Source organism: Pyrgilauda ruficollis, unplaced genomic scaffold (genome assembly GCF_017590135.1).
Source record: "Pyrgilauda ruficollis isolate IOZ18807 unplaced genomic scaffold, ASM1759013v1 scaffold5, whole genome shotgun sequence".
NCBI classification, from domain to species: domain Eukaryota; kingdom Metazoa; phylum Chordata; class Aves; order Passeriformes; family Passeridae; genus Pyrgilauda; species Pyrgilauda ruficollis.
Window position 1 is genome coordinate 4,437,271 of NW_024526599.1, and position 14,158 is coordinate 4,451,428.

Genomic DNA, 14,158 nt, shown 5'->3' on the forward strand with positions numbered 1-14,158 from the left:
TGTCCAATCACTGGGGATTTAGTAAAATGAAGAGCAGAGAAACAAGGTACTTGAGGGAAAGTAAACTAGATTTTTTTAAATCCTCCTTACTTTCATTTTTAGGGTGCCTCAGCTGGATGTATGAAGGTATTTTCTCAGCTGTGAGCAATTCATAAGAAGAGAATAAAATCTGAAAAGCACATTCCTTCAGGAATACTAGACCATAAAAAAACACACCAGCACATCCAAATTGTAATGTGAGTACTAAGGTTTTTCCAGCCACACCTAAAGCATCTGAAGATAATCTTTGATGTCCTAAAATAATGCTGCTTAAATGTTGCTTGATACATTTTTAGGCCGTGGCAGCTCTCATTTGATCCTCCCATCTAGGTCACTTTTTCTGTTCTTGAATTAAATGTTCTCGAGTTTTTCCTTTGCATATTTTCACTGTAATTACTGAACTTTACTTCACAAATAATTTATATAGAGTCCAGACTCTAAAGAAACATTAAAGACAAGCCTTTTTAAAGCTTCTCAGATACCTAAAAATGCAAATAACCACTAACTACATTTAAGAGTATAGATATCTGATCTAGGGCAAATTTTGTTCCTAGATGATTTGAAAAATTTATTTTCCATAGTTTGTAATTTAAATACCTTTAAAGGACCTAACCCAAGTGCTCAGTTCTAGTGTAGTGCTATGAATCAACATTTAAAATCATGTAAGCAGCCTCCAGTCCTGCCATAGTCCAGCTCTGGAGAATCTGAGGACATATTTAAGCATATAAATAGGCCCAGTAGAATTAAAGAAACAGCATCCAGCTTTAAACCAGACAGATATTAAAGGAGAAAAGTGTGATAGTCTGCAGAGAGACGGTATTTATAATGTGTATGCAAGTGAGAGGCTAAATTAAAGTGTTTGGAAGCCTCTCAGCCTGTGTTTTGAGCCTGTGCCTGTTTAACTTCAGGCCCCTGAATCAAAATGTGTTAGTGGTCCTGAAGGCACATTGTCTGCTTCTCTATGCAAGTGGAAAATAGGATTGAAGCAATGAAACATAGCTGATTATTAGAAAATAAACATATTTTTGAAACACATATTAAAAAAAATCAGTTAAAGCACTTTGTATATGGCATGACATTGTTAATACTGGTTTGACCATCACAGATGCTAATATGTGATACATCCGTTTGTCAGGGTGATTATAAACCCACATATTATTAACTCAAAAAGTTTTCAACAGCCTTTGCAGAACCAAGGAAGCTGTTTCAGAAATGTTACACTTTTGTCTAGAATCTGAAATCAGAAACCATGCTGAAACCTGGAAAACCATGTATCTGCACCCTCATTTTCAGATGGAAATGTGAGTGGTGTCTTGCCTACAATTCTTATTTCTCTGAAAACCCCATCTCAACACAGGGTTTTATTTAATCACTGACCAGGTCTTCATAGAGGTGAAAGAATTTTTTGGTGGTATGCATTCAAAATGCCATCAGTCACAGCCCAGGGAGGGATATACTGAGGGCATTTGTGGCAGAAAGCATTGCTTCTCAACACTATGTTTAAATCTAACTTTCAGTTCAGTATAGCTGACTGTAGTGCTGCAAGACTACCAGAAAAAAAAAAAAGCATAAATTTGGCCTTATGATTGAGTCTGGTATGGGGAGAAATCCTTTTCTAAGAGCTGGGTTGGATGTACTGCAGCACATTTTCAGGTGGATCTGTGATTTGACCAGTGTCTGTGATGGCAGTACAGGATGGCACACCTTTATTAAATATTTTTTTGGTTGCTGTAGAGAGCTGTGCCAGTGAAATGCACTTCAGTATATATATTAGCAGCCCAATATATATATTATATATATATATTATATATATTACACATCCTGATAGCAGTACACAGACTGATACCCCTTAACTCCTGTGGTTTCTCTTCTATGCATCTGTCCATGCCACAGTTACACCCCTGTGCCAAAGTATAGGTGCACCAAGTGTGGTCTGAAGTGAGAAGATCGTGGTTCTGACAGGCTGCTACCTTGCCTGCATCCTGCTCTCTGAGGCTTGATCTTCTGTCGGAAGGTACAGGTTTTATACTTAGGTGTATCCTAAGTATGAGGCAAGCAATACTAAAATTCTGTGAGACCTGGCATTTAGCCATTCACAGGCAGATGCAGCAAGAATGAAAGAGGTCAGTCCTAACTATTGGCTGCTAATGAAACCCCCGATGGAAAGAATTGTAGATGTTATCCTATAGGAAATAGAAGCTTCCTGGAAGTGAACATATAATTCCTCTTGTAATCCATTTTGCTTCTGAGTACTTAATTGTGAAGCTTTATGACTTCTACCATGTCTGCAAAGGTCAATCCACACCTAACCTGAGTCTACGCCCTTCTTGAATGTAAGTGAGGGCAGATCTCAGCATGGTTTAAATTCTTATCATTTCATCTCCACACAGAGAGAAATGTGGAGTTCATTTGAGGTTCACAACTCATTCTTTTCCCATTAGAGCTGGAAATGCTTTTAGACAATGCAAGTATCCAATACTCAACAAAAAAACAAATCCCCCAGAAAAACCTGCCAAATATAGGTGCTATATTTAAAGCCTGTAAATCAAGAGGGTGGATTGCACAGAACCATCCCAGGTTTCCAAACCAGGGGACTGATCGGTTCAGGCAGGCGCCTGACAGGGAATTTTTAATCTCTGAGGAGCTGGAATGGCAGACAGGAAGAAGAGAGAAGGATGAATGATTAAAAGCAAACCAGTACCTGCATTACTGCTTTTGGAGGATGTAATCTCACAAATATGTGCCTTGCCTGAGGAGTCAGCATCCTAATAAGAAGCTGGCTCAGCCCACTTGGAAGGCAGAGCAGCAGTTAAACCTCCTGCTGGCCAGATCACATGGGTTGTTTTCCACACTTTTTCTTCCTAATCCTTGCAGGTCAATATGCCTCTGAACACTAGCAGAGCTCCCCACAAAGAACACTTTTCAAAATTATCTCCTTTGCACTGGTGCAGCTACTGGGTTCTCCCCCTGTGAGATAAGGTGAGAGGATAAAGAGATATGAAGGAAGTTTTAAATTCATAAAGCTACCTAATCCTGTTCCAAATAATTCCTTAGGAAACTTACATTAATGTAAGTTTCATATAATCTCATTGTCCAGGATGCTATCTGCCATCCCAGTATTAGTTCTCAACAGATAGATCATCACTGCAAATGCAGTCATTTCACAAGGAAAGCAGGTTTGGAGTTGCTCATGTGCATTATGGCTGGGTATAAATAATGCTGTTGATATTGTTAGGGAATGATCGAGTCATTTTACTAAAGCTATTTAACTATGAATATTTAAGATTAAATTGCAAGATGATTTCTAGCCACCCAGGCATTATGTTTGCCAAATGCTCTCCTATTAGCTCTGGCAGGCAAGTTGTTGGCACCAGATTACACTTTGACAAAGCTCCAAAGGTGTTGTATGATTTAGGGCATCTAAATCTTCATGAGATAAGTGAGGGCCAGTTGAGGATGGGACACAAAAAACTACAGGTTTTATTACATGTTTACTTCAGCATTACCTTTTCTATTTGGATTTGTTTGCCAACTTCTACATGGTGAAAGGGTATGAAGAACAACATTGCCAATTTGGCAAGAAATTATCAAACCTTAAATTTCTTTTGGCTCCTAAGAGAATTTCTGTTGCTTTTTGAAAAGATTGGGCAGGATATGTAGGGGAAGCCTCCTGATGGCGATTGCAGGGCAGTTTTTGTTCATTCAACAAGCAGAGCCAAGAGCCTGTAGCTCTGTCTGCCTGTACTTGTATTTCTGTCCTGCTGTTGCATGTCTATAGCATTTGCCACATCTGCTCCTGGTTCTCTGCAGATGCTCAGTGTATAATGCACTGAGTCTGGTCACCCTCAGCTCTCACAGAGAATTAAGTGTTTTTCTCTACTAGAATTTGAATTGTAGTTCAAATTTGGATTGTTTGCCTTTGCCATGTGTTACATGTGTTGAGCATACATGTAACACTCAGAGCCACTTTTTCTCAGAGCAGTAAAACTGATATCCATTGTGCCAGCTTTTCCAGTTTAGCAGTTGTTAGCACATAATAAGTATCTCCAATTCAGATCCCAAGTTCATATTACCAAGTGTCTCTTGGTTAACTTCTGAAAAGCCATGTCAGTTTTCAAGCTCATCTGACTCTGAAACGTCTAGACTCTGCAGAAACTCTTCTTACACAGAAATGCTGTTTCAGCCTTGCCTTGTCTCTAGGCAAATGTCTGTTTGCTTACTGAACATTGATGAGCCCTGGGCAGGGCAGTGACAGTTTACACAGATCGTGTGTCATTAGCTCTGGGGAAGAAAACTCAAACACAAATTTGTGTCAGTTTTGAAGTGGAGCTGAATTGTGGGTGGCCATTTCTTGCTATTCAGAATTTAGAGAGCTTGTGGTTACCTCTCCTAATAATTTCTGTGAACTTAATTATATATAGATATGGACTTACAGAGAACTCTTGATGTTGATTTTTAATAAAAAGTTCTGCTTAACCTGACTTAGAAATTCTCTTGAGTTCCTGCAGGGGAATTTCAATAGATCAGGACCCTGCCTTTTAACTCCTCCTTTTTTTATGTTCTACCTGCCTTTCTCTATGATCTCAGGCCATATGGGCTCACTACACTTGGCACAAATATCTGAAGTCTCACAAACACCTACTGAAATAGCAAAAAGCAAAAATAAACAACAAAATATGTAGGTTCAAATAAAAACCTTGATAGATATTAGCTAATGTTTGAACTGGCTTTCAATCTGACTTTTTAATGCAACACTGTAACACAGTTAGCTATGTCAACAAACAGTGCTAAACTCCGTCTTTGCGGGTTTGCATGTTTTGTTTGTGGGTTTATTTTTTACAAGGTTAAAAAAATAATAAAATTCATGCTGGTGATCAGGAGTGCAAAAGAAAGTTTGAAACAAAAGCAAGACTTGAAATGAGTAAGCATAAAGGATGGGGGGGGGGGGAAATGCAAATAGGTAAAGTTAGGGAACATAACATACTTCTAATCATTACATAATATTTGATGTGCAAACATCATGGAGACGTGCCAAGTAAGATAGAAAGTAAAAAAGACTGGTTGTCTCCAGAAAGAGTTAAGTATTTGTTTTTGGAGGAGAGCACTGGACATGAAATCATAGAAAGGAGGACAAGGGAGTTTGAAATGCAGTTTAAATATTAGATGGGGCCAGTAAAAGAGGAGGGAAGAAAGAGCCAAAGAGTAAGAGAAGTGATATGATATTTAGAAATGTGAATGTAAAAGTGTAATGTGGGAAGGATGCTAAACAGGCAGGTAGGGGTAAGAAATGAAAGAGAAATAGGAGCAGCTTAAACAAAGATACTAAATGTCAAATTGAGAATTTCAAAAGAACAGGTCAGAAGGGACCACTGACAGAAAGAGAAAATGGAGACACCCAAAAGGAGAGAGAGATTATGTTTTGTTACCAGTTCTCTTGGACATTCTGGGGAAGTGCTGGAAAAAGCACTGCTCACCCTCTGCCACAAAAGGAAAAGACAAAAAGAAATAATGACATACTAAATATTTTCAGCTAAGTGAAGCAAGGATTTGGGAAAGCCACTAAATACAGCAATGGAGAGATTAGGGCCTACGATCACGAGGATGAGTACTAAGAGAGTAATACTAGCTGATACATGAGACAGTTCAAAAATATGATCTGCAAAAGATAATATTAGAAATAGGGAGTGTAAGGAGGAAAGCAGTTTGCCAAAAGGTTGGGCCAACAATCCTAACATTAACATTAGAATTGTCAGGATATCAACGAATATAAAATGATACGGGCAATGGATGAATAAAAGGTGGAAGGGGAAAGAAACAGCATTTTGAATAGCAAAGTATCATATAGCATCATTTATACAGGTTAGAAATAGGAGGCACCTACGCCACTAGAAGAAAAGCAGCACTTTCATTAGGTTGTCTCCTTGTATGCACGATACAGAGGCAGCCCCACAGCACATCTCTCAAGAGAAGTGGCTGACTTCAGATGAGAAATCCAACAACTAGTTACCACATGTCAAAGTAGTTCTTGAATAGTGAGTGTTTTGTAAGAACTTCTCCACAGCAAGGACTTCTCCACAGCAAGAACTTCTCTTTCAGCCTTGCGACTGAGCAGGGACCAGGAGAGCTAAGACATCTTAATGTCCTCCTCAGCAATCTTGGGTTCCACAGTCTTCAACCAATAAACCATGAATTATTTCATTAGGCATTTGGGGTGAGGTTGCACTACCCCATCAGACCACAGCTTTCTCAGATAGATGAGTCACTACCTTGGTGATGACAGCCAAGCGCTGGCACAGCACACAGAGCAACACAAGCATGGAAGGGGAGGAGGACGCAAACCAGCTCTGGAACTCACCTCCCCAGTGACACAGCCACTACCTGTGGGCAGGCTGACAACTCACATGGATTGTAGCTACCTATGTGTTTTTGGGAGTAACCTGTTCCCCTTGGTGCTGTTCATGCACAAGGCTGGAATGTTGTGGCAGAGGTAGCATGACGTGAAAGCTTGGGAAGAACGTGACTTTCAGCTGAAATATTGTGAAACACAGAAAGCAATTTTAAAAATTGTCAAAAATACGGCATCTTCTCACTCAACAGACTTGGTAATTCAGTGTGCTATTTGTTCACTTTACTGATAGCACTAATTTGCAGTTTACACTTTTCCATTCTGCTCAAAGAACAGAGGTGACACAGCTGTGAATAAATTGACAAGACACTACTGGCTTCCCCACTCTGCATTAACCCAGAGGTTTTATGGTTTTAACTAGACCACTGCAGTTAAACAGCTACATTTGAAAGGAGAAAATTCAGCTCAACTAGAGTAACTGAGCTACCAAGACAGGAAATGAGCTACACCTGAATTCCTGTTTCTATAAACCAGTGACGTGCAGTTGTATCAGGAAAAGGGAATCACATGTCTATACCACACTGCTTTACCAGCATAAAGGCTGTGTGTAAAATCAGGCTGTCAGACATCAAGTTGTTGTATTTTCATCTGTTGCAAAGATTTTTTTTCTGTTGTTAAAGCATGTATCAACAGAAATATGCTGGTCACTCATCCCACTGCAAAAATTTCAGTTAGGTTTGTTTGCTTATTAATTGACTAGGCTTTGTTCTGATTTTCAAGGAAGGGTCTCCCAAAACAGACATATTAAAACATCTAGATACAAATACTGACTTCCTTGCATAAATATAAAAATTCCTCTCTGGCCACATTCTGGCCACAGCATTCAATTCTCAATGAGAACTTGGCAAACCCTTCATTTAACAAATGCCTCCCAAAAATAGGAAGCACCAGCTTTTATTGATATTCAAGGAATAAAATAACATGAAACACTGTCATTATATTCCATGGTTGTCCAGTCACCATACATTTCAGGTAAGTCTTGAGTAGGCCAGTATTACTCTATCACTTCAATACACACAGCCACCAAAAAAACTTGGAGGTATTTTAGTAATATTCTCATGTTACAATTTAACTTAAGTTTACAAAAATATTGCACATAAAATTTAAAATCACTTAAGACTCTGTGTGTTTGAGGGTATTATTCTCAAGATTTGTGTAATAATGTGAAACTATTGACTCATTTACTCCCATGATTGCTCAGCTATCAAAATGTCACAAATCTTGGATATACAGGCACACATGGATTGCTCTCCTATAGATCTCTGACTGCCTCCTCTCTTCCATTTTTGCCTAAGGGTGCAAAAAGTTATTTTCTCTTACCATTAGAGGAGAGCAATATTCCTTTTAATAACAGTTTTAAAAGAAGATGCAGTTTTATAGACCTGAAAGGTATCCAGAACTGCACACACAGTAACAAACATACAAAAAAAAAAAAAAATCAGAGTGTAGTATTTCTAACAGTTTTCAAAAACATGCATTTTTGAAGAGCATATTTATTTTACATATTATTTATCACAAGAATGAATCTGAGGATGTTTTTATTATATCAAACATACTTTCCAATTTTTTTTTCTATTTTGGCCTTGTCTAGACATCAGTTATATTTTTAAAACTTCATATTTTCAGTTCCCACTTCTAGAAGTCACTTTTGGGTTACCGAAAGCAACCTCACTGACTTGATGCTGAAGAAAAGATCATTCTCTAACCATAGCACGAAGCAGAAAAGCTACAGGAAAAAAGCACATTGTTGTCCATACTAATATTAAAGTATTAAAGCAAATTACAGCCTTAGTTACCTGCCTTTTGTAGAAAAGGTTCTTCATGTTAAATATGATGCAATCTAAAGCTGTGTTCTTCCTCTCCCTCCAAAAGATAACACCTCAAGATGTAAAAAGCCAGTGTCCTGGTGGTTTACCCAGACAATGTAAAGAAATCTCCAGCTCAAACTGTGTGCACAGGCTAAACTGACAAACATTTACACAGCACACTGCTTCCTTTTCCACTGTTTGTATTTTGGGTCTGGGAGCCTGCATCTCCCCGTGACAAACACCTGAAACAGCAGCAACTTCAGAATAGATTTCATTTTCACTCACTATAAATATGACCTAAATCCAAGAAAGGAGAAATATTCAGGCTCCTAAATAACTTTGAAAGCTATAGTGTTAGAATAGAAAATGTCTGACTTACAGAACCAGTTTCAGTGAGTGCATTTTAGTTTGGTATCTCAGAATGAACTAGGAGGCTAGGAAAATGTCATAAATTCTCCAAAGATACAGGATTTTGATGGGCCATGTTTTTTAAAGCAAGTTTCACAAATCACCTTCAAAGTCTAGGCCAAATTAGTAAATCCTTCCTGTAGCTTTAATGAGGGAGTATGAAAACACTCAGTAATTCATTTCCTTCCTTTCCAGCTGACGATGTTATTTCCCATCTCCTGATTTTACAAGCGTCTTCTTGGAAAAGTTACACTTCTTGTAGAGTGAACCCTTGTTTAACCAAGATTTGCTGCTTACATACATGAGTCTTTCTCATTCAGATCCAACACTTTCACACTCTGAATTCTCTCAGAAGGAAACAGAGAGTTCCTTTATCTGGAACCCAGGCCAGTGAGGGCCACATGGAGTCAAATCATAACAAATTACACATTTACTATATGGATAAGAGAAATTTTTCCCTAAACTTGCCTTTAGCAGGAAAAGCTGTTGCAAAGAAATAGATTTTAAATCGAAAGATTACTATAGGAAGATTATCTACAGATGTCTGTGGGATTAGATGAACTTCAAATAAGCTTAGTCAGAATCTAAAGTACTTTTCATAAGCTTGTTATAAAGTATGTAAGCAAGAAGAATGTGACACAGATTGTTAATTTAAAAGATTTTTCATCTGTATTTTAAAATAATAAATACCTAGAAGAGATAATTCAGAGGAGTACCTTTTTCACAGATTCTATAAATGCCCATGTAGGACCTTATTTATTTGGATTTCAACAGAAATTTCTTAATTAATCAGAATATCCTTTGGACAAAATTCACATAATATATTTCACAAGAAGAAACCAGAAGTTTGCGGGGTTTTTTTGGAAGGAGTTCTAGTAAAACATTCTTACAGCCAAAAGCTTTTTCTCACCAACCCTAATATTTTCACTGTCTTCCAACAGTCTGATATATTTTCTGAAATGATTTCTCAATAATGAAAATGGATAAACTGTCCTACACCAGAAAAAAACCAGCAAACAAAGCTATAGCCAAACTATTTATTTAAAACTGAAGACCCACATATGCACAATATTTTTTCTCATGGTTTAATTATAGGCAGCATAAAATATTTTTTATTATGCAGGCTACCTCAAGGGCTTCTAAATTAGAAAAATTATTCCTCCAAATTAGAAAAATTGTTATCTCCAACTTTTGAAAAAAAAAAATCTAAATTTACAGATATAGAAAAGATTTAAAACAGGTTTTGAAAAAAGCCAGAAGGTCATATACACTGTGGGTTTTGGCTCTCATATGATTACCTTGTTTCCAAGACATGTAAATGTACTGTGATTTACACAACTTCATACTGCAGTCATGCAAACAGACCCTTGTTAGTGGGATTTTTAGTGATAAACCACATTAGTACATTGAATCCTACAGCAAAGCCTCCAAGAACTGAAAATAAAACAAGAGCTCAGAGAGGTTTTTACTCCAGATACTGGGTTTTTTTTCTAAATTTACTGTAGAAATACATGGAGTTGCACAGAAAGACCTACATCAAATCTGTGCATCAAAAAGGCTGAAAAGGAGAGAATGACCTTCCTTTTTGACCTCTTCAAAGACCAAGTAAAGGTTTGTTTGTCTTTTGACTCTTGGATGAATGATTATGCCATTCGAGTGTATCCACCCATGAGCAGTTTTAAGAAAACAAAACAACACATTCAAAGCTGTGGTAACTTTCTGCTGTTCATCATCTGCTGCAAGAGTAAAGATGGCCAGAATTCCTGATAAAGGGCAAAAAATATTTCTTTTTAAAATGCCTTACTTCTCAGAATTTCAGCATGTATTTTCTGTGTTATTCAATTTTGTGTTTATGTATCAAAAAGCACCAAGGTGATAAATATTTACTACTCCACTGTCAAAATTCCAAAAACACCAGTGAAATTATTGATGTGTAGAAGTGCTTGTCTCTTCTTGAAGAAAGAGTTCCAAGTGGTCAACAGTTTATCCTGAGTGCACCAAACTGCTCAAAGAATTTCTTTTGCCTCCACTGTATTTATTACAGTTAGCATTTTAAGGGTTCAGCTTACTCCCTCTCTTCACCTCAAATACGTGTTATTTGCTCCTGATTTTGGGGAAAATTTCAATTCATAGCCCTTTTTCATAGTTTTGTTACGTTCGTCTAGGCACCACCAGAGAACATTTCAACAATGCTTGTTTTTAAAATATCTTTGATTATATAATTTCTTTTTTTTCCAATTACATGCTTTCCCACTTTGCTGAAATATTTATTCACATGCTACTTGTTGAATAAAGTTCTCTAAGTCACTTAGGGAATCATAAAAAGAATCATCTGTGTCCTGACTTCTGAGAAACTTTCGAAGGGTATCTAAAGCACTCAAAGCCTCATTTTTGGATGGTAAAAGCTGTTGAGCTCCCTGAAGTCGATCACCTTCATCCTTATCTTCATCACCAACAAATGTCTCAGCTTTATCTGATGCACTTTCTTTGGCACACATATTTTCATTATTTGTGGGCACTTCATTAGTTACCAAGCCATCATCTAGAGCTGCATATTCTTCCAAAGACAAACCTTCTGGAAACTCTACTCCAGCTGCCCGTGCATGTGCAATCAAATCACAATCACTTTCAATCTCATTGTCATTATCATTTGTCTCAGTTTCTAATTTGAAAGTTACTCCATTGTAACTTTTTGCAATAGTCTCTGGTGTTACTTCCCTCCAGCACAGGCACAGCATCTCAATTGCATCAAGAAGGGTCAGCATAAACTCTTTATTACTTTCTATACAGTCAACAAATCTCTTGATAAGACAGTGCCTGTATTTTACCTTCAGACGTTTGATAATCCTTTCTTTCATACCTATACATGAAGAAGAGTCTGGAGGAAAGAACACTAATTGGACAGACTTCAGGTGCTTTACTTCTGTGTGAGCTGGGAGAGAATCAACAAGAATAAGCACTCGGCGCTGCTGTGCTTGAAATCTGTGATCGAGTTTATGCACCCACTGTTCAAAGACTCCTGAAGTCATGCACGCCTTATCATTTGCTTCATAGTCCACTGGCAGCGACTTCACACCTTTGAAAGAGCATGGACTTTTACTTTTTCCTATGATGAGCAGTGGGAGTTTCTCAGAGCCATCCATATTTGTACCCACCACTACAGTGATGCTCTCTTCGCTTTGTTTACCTACAGAAAAAGTTTCCCCTTTAAATGTAAACGTGTTATGTGGTAACATCTGATACAACAACCCAGTCTCCTGTATGTAAAACACATTTTTTGGCTGATAATCATTTAAATAACAAGGAAGCACATTTTGGTACCAAAGAGTTGGAGCACCCACTGTAGGAGAAGCAGCTGCTTCTACAGGCTGAGCTCTGAAAACTAAACCGTACCTCGACTTGAAACGATCGAGCCAGCCATTGCTGCATTTAAAATCACTGTGTCCAAGCTTCTGGGCAAAATCATTCGCCTTGAGGCGCAACATAGGGCCATTGACCGGCACCTTCAAGCACTGTGCAATTCTGCACCACTTCATCAATGCCTCCTCCAGGTCGGCATAAAACGCTGTCCTCAGTCTTTTCCTTTTAGGATCAAACCGCAAAGTTTCAAAGGCTTCCAAAACTTTTTCCTTATTCTTCATAATCGAAGACAGGGAGTTCCTCTTGATGCCATACTTGGCTGCAATGTCCGCCTTTTTCTTGCCGCTCTCCACAGCGCTTATGATGTCGATTTTCTCCTCGATAGTTATGCTTTTTTTCCTCCTCACTGTGGGTTCGGGCAGAGCCTCTGCCATGGCACCGAGCAGCGTCTCCCAGGCGCGCTCATCCGCGCCCACAGCCGGCCAGGCTCCTTCCCTGCCGCTCCGGCTGCTTTCCCAGCCGGCGGCCCGACCTCACGGGCACGGCACCCGGCGGGGCTGGAGCAGCCTCCCGGGCGGTGCCGGCGCTGGTTGCCATGGCTGCGACCATAGACATGACGGCCTAGAGCGGCCGCCGCCGCCGCCATCCCTTTCCGGCCCGGCGCTTCCGGCTCCTGCTGCCACCGGGGAAGGAAGAAAATAAAGCTTGAGAGGGGCCGCCGGCGCCGCCCCGCCCGGTCTCCTCCGTCCCCCCTTCCCTCCTTCCGTCCTGCCCTCCCGTCCCCCGCAGCACGACGCCCCCGGGGCCGCAGCGGCGCCGCCGGCAGGTGAGGGACGGGCCGGGCCGGGGCAGCCGCTGGGCCCGGGTTCGGGGAGGGCCGGGCCGCGCCTCCCGCTCCGTCCTGTCCGACGTGTCACCCGCGGGAGCGGCCGCCCTGCCCCGGGCTCCGCCGCGGCACCGGCGGTGCCCAGCGGGTCGGGCTCGGCCCGGCTCGTCCGGCCGCTCCGGGGGGGCTGGGAGGCAGGACAGGGAGAGCAGCGCCCTGCTCGGGAGCCGGCGGGTTCCACGAGAGAGAAAGGGAAGCTGTGTGTTGATGGAGGAAGAAAGCTGTAGATGCTGTGTGAATTTTGTGCCCCTGGGAGTTATTCCACACCCTGGCAATTACTGTTTTAAGTGTGCCAATTTGTGTTTTGCTTACTGTTCTCAAAGCATGGAAACGCTTTGGTGTTGTGTGACAAGCAGGTGTTGCATGTGGTATTGTTTCCAGACGAGAGGCAGTTCTTCCAGTATTTCTTATAGTACCTCTCTAATAGGTTATTTTTAACCAAATCCCACTAATAGCCTTTAATTGCATGGAAGTCTTTGGAGGGGATCTTTCTGAACATCCAGCCCAAGATGTAGTTTCTGTTTCTCACGTGTGCTTTCTATGCTTGGTGGAAAAGGTAGGAAGGAGTTATCACTTTGCAGTTGGTGGCTCTGTTACCTAAGAGTTGATTCTCTAGAGAAGATAACAGAAGGGTTCTTTTTGCAGGGCTGAAGAAGGATGTTATTTGGTCAGTGCAACTCCAAAACTTTCTGAATCGTTTTATGTATGTGTGTATGTGCACACAGTTAAAATGTCAGGAATAAGAAACACAGAAGAGTGTTAGATTGGCGAAACTGGAAGCTGAGGCAGTGGCTTGATCAGCTGCTTTTTTCTGATCTGGTAGAAGTTGAAACCATAATGGGAGCCCATGGCTTAGCTAATCTGGAGACAAGCAGAGCATTAAATTGTTTAGGGCCGGGTTGATGTAGCATGGGGAATGCAAAAGTCAGCAGCAGCCCCATTCTCCAGTCTTCATCTCCATCATGTCTTCTAACTCCCAAGCTTAATTATATCTTGCAAGTGGAGCAGCCAGGGAATTCAAGAGCATTAAGAGGAAACTATGGTGTGATTGCAGCAGGAAGTGTTTAGTACAGTTCTTTACAGTATTTTTTTTAATGGTTGATCTCTATCTTGACAAGAATTAGTGAAAGTGTTCTTAGTTAAAAATTGAAATGGTCATTAAAATGGTCATTTTTCTACCAGTACTGGGATTTCCTGCAGTGTTACAAAAATTTACATTCTTTATGCAGTTAAGTAGTAAGACAACAATAA

General features: G+C 40.0%; 2 protein-coding genes across 4 annotated transcripts in view; one reads left to right on the forward strand and one right to left on the reverse strand.

Moving 5' to 3' along the window:
* Positions 1-9,544: 9,544 nt before the first annotated feature.
* Positions 9,545-12,527, reverse strand: TIGD4 (tigger transposable element derived 4). Its single transcript, XM_041479950.1, has one exon. The coding sequence runs from the start codon at positions 12,453-12,455 to the stop codon at positions 10,929-10,931; it is 1,527 nt and encodes a 508-aa protein (XP_041335884.1). The 5' UTR covers positions 12,456-12,527; the 3' UTR covers positions 9,545-10,928.
* Positions 12,528-12,705: 178 nt separating this feature from the next.
* The window catches only part of ARFIP1 (ADP ribosylation factor interacting protein 1), a 40,579-nt gene continuing 39,126 nt past the window's right edge, over positions 12,706-14,158 (forward strand). The window contains exon 1 of one of the 3 annotated variants that reach the window (XM_041479955.1): positions 12,706-12,847. The gene's annotated coding sequence lies outside the window, so the exon portion shown is untranslated. The remainder of the gene's footprint in view (positions 12,848-14,158) is intronic. The other 2 variants (XM_041479954.1, XM_041479952.1) reach the window with 2 other exon arrangements.

Excerpts from the sequence above, each read along its gene's own strand:
- TIGD4 (XM_041479950.1), bottom strand. The coding sequence starts at position 12,455 with ATGGCAGAGGCTCTGCCCGAACCCACAGTGAGGAGGAAAAAAAGCATA.